The sequence below is a fragment of the Engystomops pustulosus genome, chromosome 4 (assembly GCF_040894005.1).
Source record: "Engystomops pustulosus chromosome 4, aEngPut4.maternal, whole genome shotgun sequence".
Taxonomy (NCBI): Eukaryota; Metazoa; Chordata; class Amphibia; order Anura; family Leptodactylidae; genus Engystomops; species Engystomops pustulosus.
Window position 1 is genome coordinate 158504710 of NC_092414.1, and position 25846 is coordinate 158530555.

The following is a 25846-nucleotide window of genomic DNA, read 5'->3' on the forward strand; positions in this document are numbered from 1 at the left end:
TTGGTAGTTTAAGTGCGTTTCAGCTAACGCACTGTGGATTGAAAATGGCTACACGGAGTTAGCTGAAATGTTGCAGCCAGGGATGCTAAATGGAAGACAATATACCTGTGTATGATAAAGGTCTGGTGTTGGTAATCTGCCGAGCTTTCATTGCTTGTTGCTGCCTCTCCAGTTCTGCCAGCATGTCTCCAAGGTCTAGCTGTACTGGAGTCTTGCTTTTCTTACCAGATGCTTTAGATAAGGCTTCCTGTAAATAAATCCGCATGTTACAACATGTGAGCTAATGTAATCCAATATTTTTTTTTTTGATCAAATACATTTTTTATTGAACATTTTTCATTTTTGTAACATACATTAAAATAACACCCCCCCAACCCCCCACCCCCCAACAGCCCCCCTCCCCTCCTGATTGCATATGTGGTCTCACAAACACAATATACAATGGTGCACATAACAATCTCTTTACATAAAGAAAGAGGTCTGGTTATCAATAAGCATCTTCTATTCAGTGTTCAGATATCAAGGCACAATTTAATAATTCCCTTGCGTAGAGCCACCATATCATGACATAGCACCCGGCCACACGCCCCAGATCTTCTCGTATTTTTTAATAGCTTTCCTCTTAAGATAAACCCCTTTTTCCATTTGGATAAGCCTAATCATTTTATCTTTGTATTCTTTCAAGGTAGGTGGGTCTGGGCTCAACCATTTCTGAGCAATCAGCTTCCTAGCCTGGTAAAGCGATCTTTTGAGCGCTAGTTTGAGACTCTCATTGCCCGGTAAGTCCTCAACAAATCCCAGGATACATTGTAGCGGATTCTTGGGAATGGGCAACTGAAATATATTTTCCAGATATGTAAGCACCCTACTCCAGAAGCGACCCAGGAATGCGCAACCCCAAAACATGTGCATATGATCAGCTGGACCCTGGGCACATCTAGGACAAGTGTTATCCTGCCTAATTCCAATGCGGTATAGAAAGGCAGGGGTTCTATACACCCTGTGAATAAGGTAGAGATGCGAGATCCTCATGGCTTCAGAGGTGGACACCTGAGGAACAGATGATAAAATTCCCTCCCATTGGTCATCTGAGATGGGGCCTAAGTCCCCCTCCCATTTTTGCTTTAGATTAAGAGGAAAATTCTTTAGATAAGCTTCCAGCAGATGATTATACAATAAAGATATCACACCAGAGGTTTCCCCCTTAGCAGCTGTTATTGTGATTACAGGAGCAGTGCCAGTGGTAAGTTTTGTTGTGGTCACTTGTGTATCCCACGCATGACGTATCTGCAAAAATTTGTAAAACTGGCTATGTGGCAACTGGAACTGCTCCTGCAAGTCAGAGAAGGCCTTAAATGTACCCTCCGAATGCAGTTGATGGACAAATTTCACACCCGCCTGCTCCCAGGGAGTGAAGCCCTCCAGCCTAAAAAACTCCGGTAATCTTGGGTTCTTCCAAATAGGGGTGAAAGGGGTGCAGCCATCAACTTCCAACAACTGCTTAATTTTCCCCCAGACCCTTACCAAAAGTGTCAGAGTGGGGTTCTGAGCTCTTCCCCGTCCCGGGAACCCAGCTTCGATGGCTGCCAACAATGGCCTGTGGGATGTCATTTCACCAACTAGCGTAGCCACCGCCCCTCCTCCCTCCTCCACTCCCCAACCTCTCAGATGTTGTAGTTGGGAGGCCAAAAAATAAATCCAGGGGTTTGGGGCTGCTAAACCTCCTGCCTCTTTAGACCTCTGTAACGTCTCGTATTTAATCCTTGCTACCCCTTTTTTCCAGATTAACTCTCTAAACAGGGACTGAAGTTTATGGAAGAATCGAAGGGGAATCCATATAGGAGTATTGTGTATAATATACAACAATTGGGGCATCAGTATCATCTTAGTCAAGTTGACTCTACCAATTACCGAGAGTGGGAGCTTGCACCATGTTGTAATTTTAGCAGCGAATCTCGCAATTAGAGGGGTTAGATTGAGCTGTAAGTAGTCCTGAACCCTAGCTGAAATCTGAATACCAAGATACTTAAATGTATTAACTACCTGAATGGGGGTGCTAGCTACCGCGGAGTCCTCTGCGAGGGGATCAATAGGTAATAGTACCGACTTGTTCCAATTTATCCGGAGTCCAGAAAAGTCTCCAAACTGCCCTATAATATCAATAGCACTCACTAACGATACTCCTGTGTCACCCAGGAAAAGAAGCAGATCGTCTGCATATAGAGCTACTTTTTCCGTATGCAAGTTATATCTGAGCCCTGTAATCAACTGACTGTCCCTCAGCATTTGTGCCAGTGGCTCTATTGCCAAGGCGAAAAGTAAGGGTGACAATGGGCACCCCTGCCTTGTCCCCCTGGTTAAATCAAAGGGTGTGGACAATATCCCATTAGCCCTCACCCTTGCTTTGGGACTATTATATAAAAGCTGCACCCATTTCCTAAAGTTAGGACCCAATCCTGCTTTTTCTAGGACCGCCCACAGGTACTCCCACTCGACGCTATCGAAGGCTTTCGCAGCATCGAGTGAGAGCACCGCCCGGCCCCCCACATTATCCGACTCTGACTGAATGTTAAGGAAAAGCCTGCGTAAATTAATCGCCGTGGAGCGATTGGGCATGAAGCCAGATTGATCACGATGGATTAACCCATCTATAACAGTCATCAAACGTCGAGCCATAATTTTGGCCAGGATCTTGATGTCAACTGTCAGTAAAGAAATAGGCCTATAAGATTCAGTCAGTTGGGTATCCTTTCCTGGCTTGGGTATAACTACGATCACTGCTTCCCTCATGGAATCTGGTAACTTCCCTGTCTCAAATGCTGCCTGATAGACTTCTAGCAATTTTGGGATAGCCACCTTTCTCAATTCTTTAAAGACTTCTGTTGGTAGGCCATCTAATCCTGGTGCTTTATTATTTTGGAAGGAGTCCAATGCCTCCTCTAATTCCTCCCCTGATATCGGCTGGTCCAGTGCCTCTCTATGTTCCACTGTTATTCTAGGTAGTTGAATCTTATCTAGGTATGCTCTTATTTGTAGCCTATCTTTAGACAATCTAGAAGTATAGAGATCACTATAAAAGCTCCGAAATTCTTCTACAATTTCCACTGCATCTACCATCAGGGCGCCAGTATCAGATTTCAAAGAGGGGACATGCGCTACCCCATTTTGAGCATTAACAATTGTGGCCAACAAATGACCTGCACTTTCCCCCTCAATAAAGTAGTGTTGTTTTAAAAAGAAGCGTTTATTAGCCGCCTGCTGAAGTAAATGCTCAGTAAGGAGCTTTTGTGCCTCCAGCCACTGTTCCCTGTTAGCCTCCGATGGCCTCTCCACATATTCCCTTTCAGTGATATCTACTCTCTTATTTAACGCATTCGTGAGATTAGAGCTGCGCTTTTTAACTCTCGAGATATGTTTATGGTACAAACCTCTAAGATGCGATTTAGCTGCATCCCAGATGCTAGCACTCCCTTCCCTGGGTGTATTATCCACATAAAATTCCTCCATTTCTGCTACAATCTCTGGGACATTATTTAGAATTGGAAGCCAATAGGGGTTCAAGCTCCACATGGGTCTTTGGCGGTGTTCAGGGACTCCTATATTAAGGCTAAGCTGAATTGGGGCATGGTCTGATAATGTTCGTGTGCCATAAGAGACCTGGGTGACTAATCGCATTAACCTATCATTCCCTATAGCCAGATCTATACGGGAAAGCGACATATATGAGGCAGAGAAACACGAGTATCTCTTGTCCTGTGGATTACGGACCCTCCAAACATCCATCATTTGCACTTCTCCCAATAAGCGTGCCAGCGCCGTAGGGGGGCTATCTGTGGGTATTGTCCCCGTGTGAAACTTATCGAGGTGTGCCTGTAACCAACAGTTGTAGTCCCCTATCAGAAGAATTGGTACAGTCGGATCAGTCATTACAAATGATAAAACGGTTTTAATAATCCCTGCATTATACGGAGGGGGAACATAAATTGCTGCTATACATATATCTGTCTGATAGATTGTACCCGCTAGGCACACAAATCGCCCTTCTGAGTCAATTAGGGTTCTAGAGCATTTAAATGGTACATTTTTATGGATAAGCACGCTTACCCCCCTAGAGCTGGTCGTAAAATACGAATGATATGCCATCCCAATCCAGGATCTATTGAGGAGATGCACCGTTTCAGCGGTCATATGGGTCTCTTGTAGGCATATAATGGAGTCAGGAATAGCTTTTAGGGCTCTCATAACAGCATACCTTTTATTCGCCTCTCCTAACCCTCGTACATTCCACGAGTGTACATTAAGTAACCTCGCCATCCGAACGATAAGTCAAATCCACTAAACACCGATCCCAACTATAAGAAAAGGCCATAATGATAATATCCCAGACAACTACAATGAGACATAATTTCCCAGCACGCCATTTATCAGGGGGGTTCCCTCCCACCATCCCATACCACCCACCCCTCCCACCCCACCCTACTCTTTTTAAATCCCTGGGGTAAAAACCCATAAACACCTGTGTGCTGAGTAGCACTAAAGTATAAACAAAACACTGCTTTATAGCGCTTAACACTTCAGAAAAATTGAAATTGAATTAAACTCGCTATTACCAGCCTCTGCTCCTGCATTGTAATAGCATTATATAAGATAACCCGCATATCTATAATAACAAATGGGAGAAAACACTGCATAACATGGCATAGTATTCATCATATTATCTGATAGTGTCCACAAACCAGAACCAGTCCACCAGGATAGGCGTCTCACTCCATTATGGGGATGGGGCCCTTCTAGCCCTCAGCTCTCTCTCGTGGATGTCCAGCCAGGCTGTAGCATCTGCTGCGGTTTCAAAAAAATGGGTAGTATCCATGGCCACCACCCGTAGCCTCGCTGGGTAGAACATAGCATATGATAGCTCCAGCTCCCGAAGCCTTCTTTTCACATTCTGGAACTGAGCTCTTTTCCGCTGAACTTCGCTGGAGAAATCTGGGAATAATGCCACTTTACCCCCTCCAATGCTCAGTTGCTGCTTGTCTCTCGCCAATCGTAGAATCCGATCTCTGTCCTTAAAATGAAGGATCTTCACCAACACCGGTCTTGGGGGGCCCCCTGGTGGCAAGGGACGAGATGGTACTCTGTGAGCTCTCTCCACAGCGAATAAAGGCGTAAGGGCCTCTTTGCCAAATGTCTCAAGTATCCAGGCCTCGAAAAAATCATCCGGATTTTTGCCCTCTACCCTTTCAGGCACACCGACTATACGGATATTATTGCGGCGTAGCCTATTTTCAAAATCATCCGCTTTCGCCATTAATGCTGCCACTTGACCAGATGTCCTCTTAACTTCTCTGGTAATAGGGGGTATAAGATCTTCCACCACCCCCACTCTTTCTTCTGCTGCTGACACTCTCTCTCTCACAGATTGCAAATCGTGTCTTATTATAGAGATGTCTGATTTTACATAGCCCATATGGTCAGTTAATGTATTCAGAGCCCCATTACACTGCATGACTGCTTTAAAGACATCAGACAGAGTCGGTTCTTCCTCCTCAGCCTCACTATCCGTCTGCAGTGTTTCCTGCTGAGTGTCTGGTGTCGGCTCACCTCGTGCCTCCTCACCTAGGTCGGCGCCATCTTGCCCACGCGGGCTTCCATCTTCCCTAGCCTGCAGGCCGTCTCTCCCCTTCCCACGGACAGTAGGATCCGGTGAGTGGGTAGTGCGGGCGAATTGCTCCAACCGCGCCGCCACATCCAGGACTTTCGGGGTCTTGCGCAGCGATTTATTCACGGAGGTGGCAGATGACGTGCGTAGGCCGCCCGTCTCCGCTTTACCTCCGGCTTTGCTTCTCCCCTTGTCCGCCTTGGTGACCATTGCAGGCAGGATAGATTCGGGCAATAAGCTTTCCGGGTGTTCCCAGTGTGTTTCGATCCCAGTCAGAGCAAATATCGGGTGATCACAGGATAAATTCAGGATGCAGTGCAGGAGCTCAGGCAACGTGCGACCGCTCACATACTCAGCTCGGCCACGCCCCCGTAATCCAATATTAGTTTGCATTGTATGTACTGGTTCAAAACACAAATGGCACATTATTACTAACATAATAACTAAACTACAGATCAACTCTGAAGTTTAATTATGTATCTGTTGTTCTAAAGTAAAGACTATACGGCACTCCTAGGAAAAGTGGATGCCCATAGATTTTGAGGACTAATTTGTAAGAAAGTCAAGTAGATGAGCCCTTCAATTGATAGAGGAACGACAGACCTGGAGTTTCTTCTGTTCCATGCTTATTTCAGAATATTCCTGGGCAGTTGCCAAAGCAGCAGCGAGAGCTTTTTTCTTTTGACTTTTTGCACGTTTTGGTACGGAAGTTGTAATGGGGATCGGCGTCTGAACAATATTAATTGGGGAATTTTCAGGTAAATCATCCAACTGAGGGAAAAAAAAAGGAGGGTGAATAATTAAAGTGGCTTTATCTGGATAAACTAACTATTTAGTAGTAAAGAATACAAAATTACCTACATACAAATATTCAGACAAAATAACTTTAGATAATTTTTAAAAATCTTATGGTATGACTAAAAGCTCTTAGTCTCGGTTTATTTAATCCTATTCATGACAACCGGCCCACAAAAATGGTGGGAGGGGGGTTATAAAATTATGCCACATGAACTGCATTATAAGACAACCGCTTAATGCTTAACGTCTACCTACCACTTTAGCTGCCATCTTTGGTTGTGTTTCATTTCTAGAACTCCCAGAGCTGCTGTTTAATTCTGGAAACTCATCTTCATCCTGCAAGGAAACACATGTAAAATATCAAAAGGATATTGTCCAGATATACAGTACAGATGAAATCATAAGACTATACCTAGTCTTATACTTAGTCTAGATACAAGATAATTTACCCCGTTACAGATTGTTTGTATTTAAAGGTGCTGCACAGTGAGTGAAACAGCTGGATCTAGTGTAAAGATTTGGCATTGGCTCTCTATTCTTAAAGGAAACATGTCACCAGGGTCCCTTTTTTAGCCTCCCCCATACCCCCAGACAATTAATAGCAGATCTCCAAACTGTTTTCATCAAAATTCTGTCATTTGTGGAACAAATGATGACATATTAAACCTTACTTGGCTCCCTGCCAGCTGTGCGTGTTTTTTTCTCTTCACTTTGAAAAAAAAAACCCCACCTGACTGGGAGGAGGTTTTTTTTCAAAGTAAAGGAAGAGGAGCCGACAGGTTCCCTTTTAAACCTGTTAAAACCATAAGGACAAGATGGATAAAACTATACACTGTACCTCAAAATACAGCTGCTCGTGGCTTTGATCAGATCTGCTTATTTGTGCTGTGGTGCCAGGTTTACTATCCTGCATTCTCTGGATATTTTGTCTTCTTTCAGATGAAGTGCTCTGCCCTCTCATCCGGTATCCAAGCTATAGTAACAACATATGAAAATAAAAAAAGGAATATTGTGATGATCTATTTCCTACTCAAAAGAAAAAAAAACAATTCATTGATGACTTTGCCAAGAAAGCCACAACCTGCAGGGCACTTCACTGGTTGGGGGTTGCAAAATATAGTTGGTTGCAGCTGCTCAGACTTCTTGGCAAAAAAGAACCCTTCAAACTCTTAACCAATAATCCAAAAAAAAGAGTATTGCTAAACATTTCTGTAACTTGTACATTTAATGTTCTGTTGTTTGGCTGTGTTCACTTTAACAATCTTCTCCTTATTATTCCACAATTAAAAAAAAAAAAGATTTTGTATTATTTTGCACTGATTCTATACCAATTCTTCAAGAATTCTTTGGATTGTGCAATACATTATTGAGGATTAATTTTCATAGCTTTGAAAAAAAAAAAAAAACCTTATACGGAGCATGAAATAAGGCTTATGGTATAAACTATGATCATATTACCTGATTATTATTACGTATTTCAGCCTGTCTTCCGCCTCTTGAGAAAGCTTGATTTTTTTCATTCCAAGGTCTTTTCTGAGTAGCCTGGGAAGCTACATTGGCCCAGGTTCCTCCAGCTTTGAAAAGAGACAGAATTGTTAAATATCCTTCCTATATTCAGTTTAGCCCATACATTATCATAAGGAAATGCTGTGTAACAAACATGTCCAAAGCTGTCAAGAAAGAAAAATCTAAATCTGTATAGTAGTAAAATTATAGTATTACCTGTACATACAGCTGGATCTGCAACCTGGAAAAAACCCATAAAATAATTAGGGAATACTTAGAGAAACAAATGGCAATTAGTTACGTGATTTAGTGAGTCTTGTTGCAGTGCAGATTTACACTAAATAAGAAATCCCAGCAACATAGGAAGGAAACAGCTGCAGCCATTAAAAGAAAAGGAAGATATAGTAAAAATATTTTAGAATTTTTTTAATAAAACCTACATTGACAGTAGGGGCTGTACAGTCTGTGTGCCTTGAACACATAGCAGCTGCTTGGCAGTGCTTTGGACTGCAATATCCACTGTCGCTGTCAATATCCGCTTCACTTGCGCCCTGTTCACTGGATGACTCTGCGGCTGGGTGAGAGGATCGCCTTCGCCTTGCTTTAGTTTTCCAGGGAGATGAACCCATGCTTTCACAGAGTGATTTACTGGCTATTTCATTTGGAAAATCTGAAATAAATGGAAAAGGAGCATTTATAGTTTTCATGTTAAGAATCCAACATATTATATCACACACTTTATTATTCTCTGGAATGCACTACCTCAAACTATCAGGCTAATACCCAACTACCAAACTAGTTCTAAAATAACATAGATTACTAACGGCTAGTTACTTGTCCCTAACCCCATGTAAGTTTGACTTTCATTTATCTTATCCTCCACTTCTTTCTTCTGTTGTCTAAGTAATCTCTCATCACCTGATATCATTAGACAGCTTACTGTGCAGACTGATGCACCTTGATTTCGAAAGCTACCGGTGACTGGTTCATTTAGCATTATCCATTGATTTTATCCCTTTTAAGAATGGCAGGGCTATACAAGCACTGTCTCCTTCTGTGCTCCCCCCCCCTTTCTAAACAAAGGCCCCATATGTGCAGGCGCCACATCCGATTGCACCCTCAGACTGTAAGCTCCTGCGAACAAGGACTTCGTTCCGATTGTTTAATCTGATGTCATTACTCTATGATGTCTTTTTTATTTATTTATGTACCCATGATCTGTACAAAGCTGTGGAATATGATTGTGTTATAATATTAAAATTTAATCTTTATACACAAAAAATGAAAATTACCTGTTTGCTGACAAGCATCCACCAACAGAACAATTTTGGAGCGAGCATCTGGGCCTGCTGCACAGGTTTCCTTCTGGACTGCCACACTTTTCATAGAAGGTCTTTTGCATTTTATCTGTGGTATTAGTTGCTGGGGTTGCTTTAAATAGAAAATAGTTTGAGGAATGTTAGATTTTATTAAATTATTTATTACAGGAAAACAACTAGGACTGCATGCTGTGCGCGCTGTTTAATGTCCACATTATAAAATATTTGCACAACACTGTGGCTTACAAACAAGCATCAAAAATACTACACACATAGAAGGATGAGAACACGCTGTCAAATCTTAGGCCCCTTTCACACAGACATGTGCTCACCTGTGCCGGGACCTGGGTGCACCCTATGTTGTGCTGAAGAAGGGAGGGCGTGAGGGATGCCCACCCCTCCCCTCGCCATAGGGAACTGTGCAGGTGCAACACACGTGCAGAAAAAGATAGAGCACACATTGGGGCAGATTCATAAAAAGTGTCCTATGGTTAGACAGTGCAGGATTAGACAGTTTTATTCTGCACCGGATTCATAGAAATGATAAATCTGGTGCAGTAGAAGACTGTCTAGTTTTACTTTGCACCTCCTATTATTTGGCTTACATTACGCTAGAAAATTAGGACACAATTCTGTCGGGTCAGCAGAAAACTGTCCAAAACCCTTTATAAATGTGGTGCAGACAGTTTTTTAGTGAAAACTATGACAGTATTGTGTAGTACACAGATTAATAAATCTCCCCCATTGTGTTCACTGTACTGTGCTGTGCACAGTCCATTTCTATGGCAGCCATATGCTAGCTGCTGGTCAAACAGTTAGGAATACAGCCGCCCGAAACATTTGTGTGCATGGGTTCTTAGGCTGCGTTCACATGTGGTGTTTAAACTGCGCTTTTAAAATACAATGCAAAGGCTGTTTTGAATAGATTTGCCTAATTATATTTACATTATTGCCATTCTATTCGGCAAATCTCGTGTTTTAACATTGTTAACATAAGTGTGTTTTAACACACTTATGCTCGCCCGACTACGGACTAGAGAAGAGAAAGGGTGAGCACATAGGAAACAGTTCTGCACTGCCATAAACACAGGGATAAAGCATGCTCTATTTTTTCCCTGTTTGTGGCACCCTACCGCCGCCGGGTCGCCATAGCCATATCTTGCTGCTAGGTATATGTCCCCACACCTTAGGCCTCATGCACACAACCGTATGTTTTTTCCTATTCTGTGTATACAGCTGTATTTTGGCCACAAATACAGCACATGTTTCACCATTATGAGCAGGTAAGGCACCATATCCATATAAAATACAGTGGGCGTGCAGATGATGGATGACTGATAGAAAGTATCTCCCACTGGTTCTGGTCTCCGTTGGATACTGCACGTATATACAACAGCATACGGTGAACAGCATATGCAACACGTTTTTTAAATGCTCCCATAGACCTCTATGGGGCATACGGTACAGAAATATGTGAGAAAATAGGATATGCAAGATACAGTACACCAACGACCATTGAAATAAATGGCCGTATTTCCCATTGAAATGAATGGAGCTGTATGCTACCCGTACATACGTTCATGTGCATAAGGCCGTAGTAAGAAAGACTAGAGCAGCAAGCAATTTTATAGTCATCTATGCAATAAAAATAACTAAAGAACTATGTCCAGGTTGATAAGCACATGACAAAAACTTCACTCGCAATAGCAACCAGGTGAAATCATTTTCAGTTTAAGTTTGCAGGAAGATTTCTAATGGAGTTTAGGGTCCAGCTTCGAACTGGCTGAAGAGTGCTGGACACGCTGTAGCTTCATGTTATGTTCATGCTAGTAACCACAAGTGAAGCATCAGAACAATATAGATCCAGGAAATGTTTACACCAGCAATAAGGAAATGGCACAAAAAACAGACTCCCACACAGCTATCGGCTTACATGACAGCAATCACAGGCAGGGTAAGCAGCTTCCAGCTGTCCAGGAAGAGAAAACGTATGTTTTCTGACCCCGTGGTGCCGGCTGAAGCCCTCCCATCAGGAATATCAAGTCTTCCTAGGGAGCACAGCACCTCCCAACCACCATTATGTAGGGAATTTTTTTAGCTTTGCAGACATCTGTTATGATAGAGAAAACTGATGCAGTTCTCGGTGTACGCTGGTCACGCTGGCTGAATGGAGTCCTAAAATAAGAAAACCAGCAGACCAAACTCCAGTTTTTCTGTCTGAGGATGCAGACCTTATAATAATGAAATGTGGTTTCATTATTTCTATGAAGAAAGATTTTATTATACCCACCTTGTGTACAGTAGGTGGTCTGGTGATGCTTCTGTTCCTCTGGCTGGGTAACGCATTAAGTTGAGATTGTGGATTGGTGCGGTCATTGCAATCAATAGAAACTGTATTGATAGCATTGGTGGCTTGTAGAGGAGATGTGTAGGAAGTGGGAAAAGGATGGTAGAAGCCCATGACTTGTGCACATGGCGCTGGCATTAGCTGGTAGTACATGTACTCTGTGGACACAGGAGGTTGAGCTGGTACAATAGGATAAGCAAGGTAAGGTCCTGGAGGATTGGAGCTGGACTGCTGCCATCTTATATCATTAATGTACAGGGGAAGCTGCCTAAAACAATGAAAGCAGGACAATGAATTGCCTGAAATATACTTAAAATTTTTGAACATTTTATACATTTCAAACTACAATTTTATGCGCGATACAAAACTGATACCAAATGTGGAAAACCTGGAAAAGTAAAAGTAATTGTATAAATATATACAGCTAATTTGTCAGCTGATTGCATTGTTTTATATAAAATCATCATTTGTGACATTGGATGTGCTTTTCGCAATGACAGAAAAGTGTAGGGGGTTAATCCCCCCAAAAGTGAAAATGAAAATTAACTATCACTAACTCACTATATCTGAAATGGTGCCCATCTTCCAAGGTGAATGGAGCCTAAACACAGTATCCCTTTTACTACAGATGTGATATAAACTGCACTTCCTGGCCCGTTATAATATTAGGGGTAGGAAGGCTGAAACAATGTGGGTGTAAAAAAACGGAAAGTGGTAAAAATATTATATATTATTTTGTATTGTGGGTCTTGTTTTTAAACATTCAGCAAAACAAAAGGGTATCCATGGACAATGTGGAGCGTACATTCAGCTACCTTTTATTATGGAAAAAAGTATTGTGAGCAAATTCATCTCATAGTCATCACACATGTATTGTTACTTTCAATTTTTATTTTTTTTTTAAACAGATATTTTTTATTGCACATGTTTTGGTTTTAGAACCTGTGTAGGACATGATGAGGTTTTTGTTGATACCATTTTGAGGACTGTATTATCTTTTGATCACTTTTTATAAAAAAAAAATTATGTGTAGAAAAAGGCGAAAATGTGCCATTTTGGACATTTGGGTGCTATTTTCGGTTACATGGTTCACCACTGGGAATACCTGGCAGGCAGGTAAACGGTTAACATCTGCAATCAGTGCTGGCCTTGATCGCAGGTGTCAGTGGTGGGTGTTGGCTGCATAATGAATCCAACACCCACCTTATGTGAAGAGGGCTCGGCTGACTAGCCCTTTTCATACATTCCCAATGACATTGTGACTGCATGTATATCATAATGTGTTAAGGGGTTAACTATCATGTCTTTGATTATGTGATGCTTTTTTTCACTGGTATAGTCTGTTGCGCCTCCCCTGGGTAAGGACCTAATCTGTCGGTAGCTTTACTATCCTCACATGCGCTGGCAGGAAGTCACTGTGTGAGCTGGTCCTGGAATGCAAGGGTGGGGGCTACATTACATCTATGAAATGCTGTATTTTTGTTAATAACAATGAATTAGAGAAGGTCTTATTTTGTTATCCTGAGTATATTTAAGAATCTTGTCTTCGTGGGAATATCACTTTAACTAAGAAGTGGAATTGCTTGACTGAATCATAACCACAACTCCTGTTTAAGCAGTAACAATATTTACTGCCCTTTGGTTGTAGGTTCTCTACCTGTGGCTCACATACTTCAGGGGTAGAGGCAAAGTCTCCCATGCAATGTCCTCATGACAGGTGTCCCTTTTAGGGATAAACATTAAGAAGCACTTCCTCATATTATGTCATATATATATATATATATATATATATATATATATGTTTTGCATTCACATAGCATCAAATGACATTAAAAGTAGACAGTAAAAGAACAGCATTATAAGTGCTGGAGACTAACGTTACCATGACTAAGTAAACATTACCAAATCTTAACTGTATAGCAGTATAATATTTACACAGAGCTGAAAGCAAAGTTCACTTTAGAGATACAGTACTTCAGGTGACATACACCAGAGAGTTATAGCTTCTATTTATAGTACGTACCCATAACTTTGAACTGTCGGAAAGGATTTGCATAAAAAAAAAATCTCAGGGCAGGAAACTTACCTATTAGATTGGTTTTCCTGTACAAAGGGGTAGCAGGTTATAAGATAGCTAGGAATAGGAGTGGGCTCCAGTCCACCAACATTTCCACCTTCACCAGGAAGAGCCATCGGGATTGTGATGGCCTCATTCCCCTTCTTCTGAGGAACGAACGGCTCCACCTCAGCAGACAGCTTTCCATTCTTGGGGGGAAAAAGAAAAATGTAGTCAGTATTCTGATTTATCACATAGGAAAGGAGGATGAGGCCTCTCCACTTTCTAATGGCAAGAGAGGCAGAAGGGTCCCCCACACTTACATGAGATGTTTTTTCATACACTGTAGATATGCCATATATGTCTAATAAATACAAGTCACATACGGTGAGGAGGAGGCTACCCAATTACTTCTACCTACTATGGGCATTCTATTAACATCCGAGTTAGAAGATTTTTTCTAATAGTAAAACAAAGTAAATGATCTAGATTTAGCGGAATATACTGGAGTGTTAGGACAAGTTCACACCTGCGCTAGTGGTACCAGATCATTCAGTTATGAAATTTACCATCCATTCCAATCCATATCATCCAATTCATGTTTGCAAGTTTCCCTTCCATTATTTATGAAAGCAAAAATAGCTCTGCTGTCCGGGTTAGTTTCGCTGTTATTATAACTTAAAGGCACCACTAACTTGTAAATGATGAACATGAATAGTGGGTACAAATTCTGGCATTTGCTTTGGGTTCATGACTTGTTTGGGTAGAGGTCTTTGCCAATTCCCGTTGGAGAATTTGGTGGAAGAGTTGCATCATTGCAGCTCAGTTCCCATTTAAGTGCATGCGAGATAAGCTGCAGTAACGTGGCCGGGCCACTACAGGGAATGGAGCTGTGCTTCTCACTATGGCCTCGCTCACACACTGCGTTTGAACAGCATTTAAAAATGCTTGATATTGGCAGCAAGCACCATAGGGGAGATTTATAGCCATTCTTGCTCCATGCATGCGATCTTTCTAAAAATATGTGAACATTCATGTTCGTAGGTTATTACTCAAAACGAAGCCAGATCAGACCGGGCATAGTTTTGTCCGCCAGCCGAGGTCTGAGCCTTATGATGCATCTGCTGTGGTGGGGGGGCTCAATCATATGACTGAACACAAGCGCCGGCGTATGATAAATCTCACCTACTGGTAAGTAAGGGGGTTGTCAAGATCCCTTGTCTCTCTAAAAAGAAAAAAAAGGATCGGGAAAACCCCTTTAACACCCCAATATCACATTGTGGGGAATAGGCCCCATTCACCACAATAATCATCTGCTTGAAGTGGAGGCGACGATGCAGCCACTTTTTGGGTAAATGATACAGGATTGCGCAAAAGGGGAGGGAGAGCCAACAGAGTGCGCTTGTAACCGGAAACACAATCAAATCTCCAAATGTGATGGAATTCACACTATTTATTGACATAACATAAAAGTCCAGTGGTTACGCGTTTCGGGGAGACCCCTTCGTCAGACCAATACTGGTAAAATAATAATAATAAGAATAATAATAATAAGTAATAAATAGAAATAATAAAATATAATATATACAGATTGAATGTATGAATACATATATTTATGTATTCATACATTCAATCTGTATATATTATATTTTATTATTTCTATTTATTACTTATTATTATTATTCTTATTATTATTATTTTACCAGTATTGGTCTGACGAAGGGGTCTCCCCGAAACGCGTAACCACTGGACTTTTATGTTATGTCAATAAATAGTGTGAATTCCATCACATTTGGAGATTTGATTGTGTTTCCGGTTACAAGCGCACTCTGTTGGCTCTCCCTCCCCTTTTGCGCAATCCTGTATCATTTACGTTACGGTGCCTTTGGTTACCGGTTCTTTGGAAGAGCGTAAGAGTTGCTGCAGTAACCTTGGTTTACAATTAAGGACCTTCTTTCCCTCCGATTGGATTTATTTATACCGCTTACTAACAAGTGGTCATCAGGTGAGCACCCACCTTCTCACCTCTATCAATACTGACCTACCCTGACGTTATCACGCGAGGCGCCGTCCTCTTCCGCTGTTGTTTTTTGTACTTTTTGGGTAAGGAATGAAAATCCTACATTGTCATAACCCATTCACAGAGCTGAGCCCAATGATCTGATCCAAATAACCCATCGTAAGGATGGGCCATCAGGATAATCAATATGAAAAATGTAACAAACTTTCTTTATATCCATCCCAAAAGTAGCCCTTATAATCCTTATATAATCTTTATGCCTCAGTTAACATACTTTTCTGTAACATAATAAACCATATGCAAAGTCTTTACCCTTCCACAATACACATAGAGATCATGCTCGTTTCTTTAGCAGCTACAGGACATTTTCATCCGGGGACAGATCCGTGAATAAACATTGATGTGAAGCACCGCCATTCTCACAGAAGATATTTCAAGGTCTGAGTGTAATCCATCATTATACATGAGCATACCTACTATTATTTCTATTAACAAGATTAACCCATGACATCACTGTAATCCATTAAAGGATAAAAATAGCCTTTCTAAGCTTGTCCTGGGTGTATGAAATAAGAGCTAAATAACACGTGTGAGGACAGTCATCTATTTACTGTACTGCTGGACGTAATGTGCATCCATCATTCTGCCATTAAACAACATTTACAAGTCCTCTTCAAGGCGCACAGCAAGGTCCCAGGCAAACAGGAGAAGGATATCGCACATTTGTTTTTGCAGCGGGTCATACAGCTCATGGTCTCCCTATCCTACAGACAGATCAACAATATTTATAAAAAAAAAAAAATAAAAAAAACACACTATAACTGCCCCTAGAATATAAGGTAAAGCATTAAATAAGTCCACCTTGGTTTCAGCACACAGTGCTTAATATTTCTACTAAGACCTGCAAAATCCTCCGACTGATGAGAGATCTATAGTAAAATATTATGGCTTTTATACATTAAGGGAAGGTGATCAGATCCTGGCATAAAGGATAACGATTGTAAAGACTAAGCCATGCAGAGTGTTTACCCAGCAATGAATGTCTTACAGAAACGTTCATGTAGTTCAGGATTGAATAAACTGTAACCTTATACAACTTGGGGTTACTACAAGGCCAGTAAGATTAACACTACTTTTTGTAAAATGTGAAGATCAGATAACTTCCTAAAATCTTAGAACAATATCACATGCACTGGTCTAGCCCACACCAGCAACAGATAGTTTGTAAGAAGTTCCCGAAATATTATCATTGCCCTACTAGGCCACGAGGAAGGGAGTGGTCTTCACAAGAATACACTTTCCATCCAGATCTTCTTGTACATAATCACTTAATAACCAATGCAGGCATCATAGAAATTACCTTCAGCCATCACATATTTAGGGAATATTCTGTCAATGTGCCTTTAATGTTCCACATAGGAGAAATTCCTTTATTTAGTTCTCACTGATCTTGCACCAGGAGATCGGCAGTAAGTCCTCTTTCACACAAGCATATGAAAACCGCCGTATACTACACAATATACTACACAATATACTACTACTACTACCCATACTGTACCATTACCACAGTAGCATACGGCCTCATTCATTTCAATAGGCAATATAAATATTATTCCAGTTAAATGGCAGTATTAACCACCATAACGTACCATACCCTAGCATAAAAAATTATAGAGCATGCCCTATTTTTCCAGTATTTCTGTTTCGTACACCCCATAGAAGCCTATGAGCATGTTTAAAATATGTTTTGCATATCTGCAGCATGCGGTTGTGTACTGTAAGCTGCCATATACACATGCGTCCTATACGAAGAGTGGAAGGTGCATTCTGTCAGCCGGCCATCATTTGCCAGCCCAATATAATTTAGTAGGATATTATATGGCTACAGTGCAAACATGCAAATACGAATAAATAACATCAGGTTCACACGAACGTTCCGGGGATGTATATCCAGAGATAAAATTTGCCTATAAAATTTGCCAAAAAATGGCCCATAAATGCTTATGGTGCCCAGCTGCGATACAGTGAGCACACGGTTACACCACCTCTCTCCATTGAAAGAAGAGCAGCTGGTGCCATAATACAGGAACAAATATGACATGTTCTATAGTGCTCCATCATGGTGCGGTGAGACAATGTGTGCTCACCGCACCATGACTGGGTCCCATAGACAAAGGAAATTATAAGAATGAAGAACATGGTTTTACAAAAAGGAAAAAGAATTACAGAAAGTAGAAACCATTATTGATGGAATCAAAGCAGAAATTAATTCAATGTTCCCCATGGAAGCCAGTCAAGGAGAATTTGTGTTTTAGTGTCCTGCTTGGTGCATAGGGGATATGGAAATAGTGAAGCAGGTTGTTATACGCTTCTATAGGGAACCTAAATGACCTCCTTGCATGGTGGTCAGGACATATCGCCTTAAAGAAAATCTAAATCAAGCAAATCAGATGCACTTACTCATAGCTCCAGGCACTTCTGCCTCATAATCATCATTTTAAAAGTTGATGTAATAAGGAAGAAGGCCTTGGATAACAAATATAAGTTTACCATAGTTACAGCGCCTGGATCTATGAGGAAGTGTCCCTGGTTTATAATAATGTATTCTGATGGTACATTTCCCATCTCAGCCATAACTGCTCAGGTCCCCCGGAGTTCACCATCTTCTTCCCGGTGCATGTAAGTGCATTGGATGCGGCACAATTTGAATATTAAATCCCACGCTCAGTCCGAATCAGTCGGATCAACCAACAGCCGCCCCCAATTTCTGTCACATGAAAGCCGGCGGCGCTGTGCCAAAATCTGATCGCATGTGACACAATCCCCTTCTAAATAGCTGTCCCAGCGGCGCAAATCCTGAAAATTTCCCAAATCCGACAAAAGTGCGATCTGCGAACCCTTAATAAATAAGCCCCATTGTGTATTGCAAACTGCTCAAACCTATTTTATATGAAATCAGGTCTGTGTGTATTCCCTACATGTGAACCCAGTGCCACACTACATCCAAAATCATCATAATAGAGAAACCTGGTTTTGAATTCCAAGTGAATTTAAAGAATTGGGTAACTCGAGTTATGCTGGAGTTTCCAGTGCTGTAGCTCTGTAATGCAAAAAATGTAGGTTGTATGAATAGATTGTGTAAAACAGTGTATTATGTAATTTGTGGGGAAATTCATGGTGAAGAATAGGCTGCTGGCATTTCATAAAGGTCAAGAAAGTTATATAACTAGTGCCGATATCACTTTCTAGAAAATGACCTGCGATCATAAAAAAGGCAGATTTTACCAATGACAAGTGGTGAGGTTACTGAAAAAGGGGTATTATAATTTCACTTTTTCTGTAGCCCCCATCTTATATAGACAGACAACAAAAAAGCAGCACTATCAGGAGGGGTTATAGGAAAAGGGCAGCTGCAGGAAAAGGGGCATTTTAGACCAGGGGCTGCTGGAAATCGCATATTATATCGGTTGGGTTTAGATATGCGATATTTTTTTGAGGGGGGTAGTGACCAATTTTTTCCAAAGGGACAATGGTAAGGCGGTTACCCGACCCAGTCCCTGGAAAAAAATTCTTTTAGTGCAGCCGGTCCCCGATTACAAAAAGGTTGGGGACCACTGTCCTGGAGGGTTCGAGCTTTTGGCCCTAGATACAACATTGCTGAAAAATAATTCTGGCTCAGGATCTAATTTCTAAAATGCATTACCTGCAGATTTTAGTACGGAGGTCAAACTTAAGGTAAAATTCACACTGTGTATGAATTGCATTTTGAATGCAGGAGTTTCTCCTGATCACATATACATTTACACTGAAACGCATGTAGAACACAAACCATGTGTTTTGGGTTGTTTCCATGCAAAAAAATAATACTACTAATAATTTCAGTGTAAATGCAGGTGACAATCCCCTTCTCACTCCTCATTTCAAAACGCAATTCAAAAGCTTCAGGGTCCACGTTACTACCACTATTATTACTTTCCCCTTCAGATGAATTTCTAGTTTTTTTATTTTTAATGAATTTCTTGTGGTTAGAGTCATGGTCAACCCAGCTGCCTGTCACCTTATGGAGTACCAGTGATTATTGGCTTAACTCCTCATGCTTCCTATTAGGGAATGTAAAAAGGCTTCCCTGTTCCAGGTCTATCAGCACATAGGGATGTACAGTCAAGAAAAAAAACAAAGCATGCCCCCAATAAATTCTGTGGTTGAACATATCAGGAAAAATTTTTCTAGTCCATTTCATAAAGTATTTCAAGTTTATGGAGAGTATTTCCTCCCTGAGTGCATTTGTGACTAGACCTAAAAGCTTGCATTCGATAAAAGGCAACAAAATGTTGCAAGTTAATAAGACAATGCTCTTCGAGAAGCAATAGCAAATATACAAGAAGTCTATATTGAGAAAGATTATTTAGAAATGGAAAACATCCAAGACGGATCTGCTAGCAAATCTACAACAGAATGACTGAAAAAGTAAAGAATGAAGGTGTTGCAATGGGCTCGGCACGGTCCAGACCTCAGCCTATTTATAGACTGGTGCAATATGAACTATTACTGCCCATAAACCCCACAGTGTTTTAGAGGACATCTATTACCATCTTTTAGATTTATATGACTTTGACAAAAAGGCTTTTGAAATTATGCAAATGATAGATGCTTTATATATGTTAATGGAGCCTGAAGCCCTTCAGGTACATTTGCATAATTTTTTAATTTTTTTTATTCTAAACAACAAGGGCATAGGAAGCTTAAAGAAGAGCAGATCCTGCCAGAGTGGGTACACACCAGTATGCTTGGTTTACAACCCTTCATCCTGGTGCTTGACTACTGCTGACTGTGGTTGGAAAACATGGAGAAGGAGACTAACCTGTCATCGGAAGAGCAGAACATCAAACATCATAAACTAGATATTTATTACTCATGTAACAGTAAAGCATGTTATTATTCTGATGCAGGTTTTCGTGCTCCTCTACACCACAGACAGTGCACAGCTTTTCTCATGGTCTAGGGGCTTCTCCTGGCAGAGTTGCTGTAACTGAGCCACAGCCTTTGTCTTTTGTGTGGCTCCTAGAGACAGCGATAGCCGCACACAGAAGATGTCACTAGCAGGAACAGGCTGGTAAGCCATCCCCACGGACAGGGTACTGTATATATTTAGATAAAAAATGCTTTTGTCTATTGTCATTTACATTCAGCTGTGTGCCAGTAAATGTAGAGCATTGTATAACCCACAACACAAAAAGCACAGCCTGTCTCACACGACACCGAGAGCCAGAGCACTGGAGCACTAGAAATGTTAACATAACATGACCGAACACTGCCGAGTCACATGTCTTCAACGCAAATCAATTACCTCAGGTCCAAGCGCCATTCTATAAACTTCTATTTAAAGGCTTTCAGAATAATGCACTTCCTTCAGTGACTTAAGTAGAAGGAATGTTATCCATGTCGTCAAACAGGAAAGCAGAGTGAAAGCTATGGGAACCCATGATACTTGGCGTGTGCTCCATATGTGCACCCGCTGCATACCACATCACAAAGGGAAACTCAGGCATATGTGTTACTGACAATGTCTCTGGAGTTGGTCAAATCATTTGGTGTATTATAAAGAAACTTTAACCACTATCCCCTCTGTGTATGAAATGTCCTTTCTAGAATCCCTCTTTTATGTGAAATCTCACCCGTTGAACCCCTTAAGGACAAAGGGTTTTTTTGGTTCAGTTTTCGATCTCCGCCTTCAAAAAAACCAAAACTTTTTCATTTTTCCGTGTACAGAGCTATGTGAAGGCTTATTTTATGTGTAACAAATTTTTACTTCTCAGTTATGTTTTTCTTGTGGGGGGTTAGATTAAATCTAACTTTTTCAGTCTATATAGGAAACTACAGAAGACTTTCAGCTTTACTAATTTACAGTGGGGGTGTATGTGTGACTTACACCAATACCTATAATCCTTCCTTGAGGTATAAATATGATAAAAGCCTCAGACACATCCCACAGCGCGTTGTCCGACACTGATTCGGGCCTGCCGGGATTCACTAAGGTCGTGCACCCGATATCCAGCAGGTGTCGCTTCTGGTCCGCCAGAGTTCACCTTCTTCGTCCCGGGGCATGTAAGTGCTGATCTTGCGACAATTCTTTTTATAAATTCCACGGTTTTTCCGACGGCCACACCCCCCATTTCTGTCGCCTGAAAGCTGGCGCCGATGCGCCACAATCCGTTCGCAAGCACCAAAATCCCGGGCCAATTCGGCGCAAATCGGAAATATTCCCGACGAAAGTGCGGCGTTCGGACCCTTAGTAAATGAGCCCCATTGTGTAACGAGCCCCATTGTGTACCAAGCCCTACTGCATTGTTATTTCAGGTTTTTTTTTTAGTAAACAGAAAAAATTGCCGCACGCAGTATTACCAGGTACTAAGGTAGGGTTTTTTTGGCAGAAACAACATACGTTACTGATATCTTTAGCCGGCAGTCGGGATAAGTCTTTGCCTAGCAACCATCTACTATCAGAAGATCAGACGACTGACAGCTTGTTGCTCAGGACAAGCGTACTATCTTTTTTTTCCCTCACTGCTACATCTACAAACATGTCGGCAATGTCGATCTTCAATACATTTGAAGAATAACCAGGACATTCCCTTCAGTCTGCAGATTTTTATCTGATGCGGAGGCTGAGGTCAAGTTTACATAGAACAGTGAAAGCCTAAACAGGGAGAGAGTTGTATATACATATAAGTACAATTTATTTAGCTCCTTTTCTATGAGGAATAATAGGTTTTGGCAAATATTACATAGATAAATAGATAGATATCTAAATCTCAAGGTTTCTAACAATGTAGGAAGGGGTTAAAGTACATAAGGATGAAACGCTCAATCACATCAGATAAAAAGTTAATTTCTTCAAACTTTATTTAAAAAAAAACTTTAAAAGACAGCGACTAAATCAATGATAATAAAATACAAATTACTTCTGTGCCTGCACATTAAAAAATCCTTTATACAAAGCAAACATGAAGTGTGTAACTTTCTAGTAAACTGTATTAGCAGATATAAATAACATACAGCAGCACCATGTAAACCAAAGCTCTGCCAGTGGTCGTTCACCAGTATAAGAACTACAAACCCCAGTAGGTCCAGTCTCAAATTCCACAACACTGAAGATATACAAATGTACAAACAAATATGCTGGAGACATTGGTACACAACGCCTCACCAATAAAACATAATCTAAATAATGATGGCACACGGTCATCTGGGTCATAGAAGTTATTCCATGCGTCACTAGAGAGTCACCTCACAACTAAAATATTTTTATCAACACTTTGTATGTCTACGTGTGACCGATAAAGTCACTGAATCGAAAAAAAAACAGCTTATCCCAACCCACCACATATCCAGTTATCCACTCTATAGGAATCATATAGGTGTCAATGTCCAACAGAAGGAGAACTAGAGGACTGTACACACTGCTAGTTCTGGACTCACATCTACACCCATATATCAGAAATTGGGTGGAAGGACTGGGTGCACTAAGGGGTTAAGGGAGAGGCATGTGGTTGTAGTGAGGGAGACAGCCCGGGGTGGCAGGCAGTAGTGGCAGCGAGGGAGATGGCCCGGGTGGCAGGCAGGAGTGGCAGCGAGGGAGACAGCCCGGGGTGGCAGGCAGCGGCAGCGAGGGAGACAGCCTGGGGTGGCAGGCAGTAGCGGCAGCGAGGGAGACAGCCTGGGGTGGCACGCAGTAGCGGCAGCGAGGGAGACAGCCTGGGGTGGCAGGCAGTAGCGGCAGCGAGGGAGACAGTCCGGGGTGGCAGGCAGTAGCGGCAGCATTGAGGGTGACAGCCCGGGGTGGCAGCAGTGAGGGTGACAGCCCGGGGTGGCAGCAGTGAGGGTGACAGCCCGGGGTGGCAGCAGTGAGGGTGACAGCCCGGGGTGGCAGCAGTGAGGGTGACAGCCCGGGGTGGCAGCAGTGAGGGTGACAGCCCGGGGTGGCAGCAGTGAGGGTGACAGCCCGGGGTGGCAGCAGTGAGGGTGACAGCCCGGGGTGGCAGCAGTGAGGGTGACAGCCCGGGGTGGCAGCAGTGAGGGTGACAGCCCGGGGTGGCAGCAGTGAGGGTGACAGCCCGGGGTGGCAGCAGTGAGGGTGACAGCCCGGGGTGGCAGCAGTGAGGGTGACAGCCCGGGGTGGCAGCAGTGAGGGTGACAGCCCGGGGTGGCAGCAGTGAGGGTGACAGCCCGGGGTGGCAGCAGTGAGGGTGACAGCCCGGGGTGGCAGCAGTGAGGGTGACAGCCCGGGGTGGCAGCAGTGAGGGTGACAGCAGTGAGGTAGACCGTTTAGGGTAGTAATAGTGAGGGTGACAACTAGGAGTGGTAGCAGTGAGGGAGACAGCCCGGGGTGGCAGCAGTGAGGTAGACCGTTTAGGGTAGTAATAGTGAGGGTGACAACTAGGAGTGGTAGCAGTGAGGGAGACAGCAGGGGGTAGCAGTAGTAGCAGTGAGGGTGACAGCCGGGGGTTGCAGTAGTAGCAGTGAGGGTGACAGCTGGGGTAGTAGTAGTGAGGGAGATAGCCCGGGGTAGAGAGGGTGACAACTAGGGGTGGTAGCAGTGAGGGTGACAGCCGGGGGTAGTAGTAGTAGCAGTGAGGGTGACAGCCGGGGGTAGTAGTAGTAGCAGTGAGGGTGACAGCCGGGGGTAGTAGTAGTAGCAGTGAGGGTGACAGCCGTGGGTAGCAGTAGTAGCAGTGAGGGTGACAGCCGGGGGTAGTAGTAGTAGCAGTGAGGGTGACAGCCGGGGGTAGCAGTAGTAGCAGTGAGGGTGACAGCCGGGGGTAGCAGTAGTAGCGGTGAGGGTGACAGCCTTGTGTACCTGCTCGTTAATCTCCATGGTTGCTGGGCCTAGCTGGAGGAGCGGCCTGGCAGCGGGTCTCTTGTGAGTCTGCTCGGTCTATGAGGGTGAATTACTGGTCGCAGCTTCTCCCATCTTATTCCGGCCAGTGTTCCTCCTTACTGTACCGGGGTTGTTGCTCCCTCTGCTCGGCCTCAGTCCACACCCCACCCCGTGCCGCCCAGCTACGTAACACTCGCCGACCCCACGGCCCTGGGCGGAGCAGTGTTCAGTGACAGGGAGTCAGCTGTGACGGAAGCCGGACGGGACCTCATTGAGAGGAGCGCGAAGCCCCTGTCACCCGGGTGGTCACAACATATCTAATTACCAGACACTGCGGGCGGCTGCCTGCACTACACACACCGAGCATACTACAGAATGGCTGCTCACCAGGTTACATCTGTTTTTCTTTCACATCATAACGTACATAAAGTTTAATCATTGTAGCAAAAAACGGAATTGAAACTTTCCAAAGCAGGTATTGACGTTCCTAATTATGAATGCAATACCTACAGCCCTAGAATTTATACCTGCCAACTTTTCGGCTAGAGAAAGAAGAAAAACAAGTTTCTTAAATGTTTTGGGACAGATAATACTGATATAATAATAATAATAATAATAATCTTTATTTATATAGCGCTATCAAATTCCATAGCGCTTTACAAATCATAGGGGACATATACAATTATAAAATTACATTACAAAGTACAAACAGTCATATGGAACAATAGGAGTGAGGACTCTGCTCACAAGAGCTTACAGACTATGAGGATGAGGGGGTGACACGAGAGGTTGTATAATGGTCCAGCTATTCTTTATGAGGGAACAATATAAAATAAGTTAATAAATAAAAATTCTGTGTGAACCAGCCATCAGCCGCCATCTTATTTACGAGTGTGATAGGCTTGCCTAAAGAGATGGGGTTAAAGAGCACATTTGAAACATTAGGAGGGTGGGTATTAGTCTGAGAGTCTGTGGAGGGCATTCCAGAGAAGTCCTGGAGACGTGCATGAGAGGTTTGAATTAAGGTAGAGATTAATCTAAAATCACTAAAGAGATCGAAGAGCACGAGAAGGGCGATAGACTGAGACGACAGAAGAGAGATATGCAGGTGCAGCATTATTCAGAGCTTTGTGGATGAGGGTTATTATTTTAAAGTGAATACAGAAGGAGACAGGCAACCAGTGCAGTGATTGGCACAAACTGGAGGCATCCGTGTAGCGTTTGGTCTGAAAGACGAGCCTGACTGCTGCATTAAGAATAGAT

General features: G+C 42.6%; 1 protein-coding gene and 1 long non-coding RNA gene across 2 annotated transcripts in view; one reads left to right on the forward strand and one right to left on the reverse strand.

Moving 5' to 3' along the window:
* Positions 1-24885, reverse strand: part of SECISBP2L (SECIS binding protein 2 like) — a 43902-nt gene extending 19017 nt beyond the window's left edge. Inside the window, exons 1-11 of the mRNA XM_072148258.1 lie at positions 24563-24885; positions 13716-13894; positions 11573-11897; positions 9256-9394; positions 8404-8633; positions 8180-8204; positions 7916-8031; positions 7296-7430; positions 6713-6793; positions 6263-6430; positions 106-247 (exon numbers count right to left, since the gene is read on the reverse strand). Of these exons, the coding sequence (XP_072004359.1) occupies positions 106-247; positions 6263-6430; positions 6713-6793; positions 7296-7430; positions 7916-8031; positions 8180-8204; positions 8404-8633; positions 9256-9394; positions 11573-11897; positions 13716-13894; positions 24563-24580 (1558 nt within the window). The 5' untranslated portion in view covers positions 24581-24885. The remainder of the gene's footprint in view (positions 1-105; positions 248-6262; positions 6431-6712; positions 6794-7295; positions 7431-7915; positions 8032-8179; positions 8205-8403; positions 8634-9255; positions 9395-11572; positions 11898-13715; positions 13895-24562) is intronic.
* The window catches only part of LOC140127494 (uncharacterized), a 31974-nt gene continuing 30956 nt past the window's right edge, over positions 24829-25846 (forward strand). The window contains exon 1 of the long non-coding RNA XR_011855000.1: positions 24829-24973. This is a non-coding gene — a long non-coding RNA (uncharacterized lncRNA). The remainder of the gene's footprint in view (positions 24974-25846) is intronic.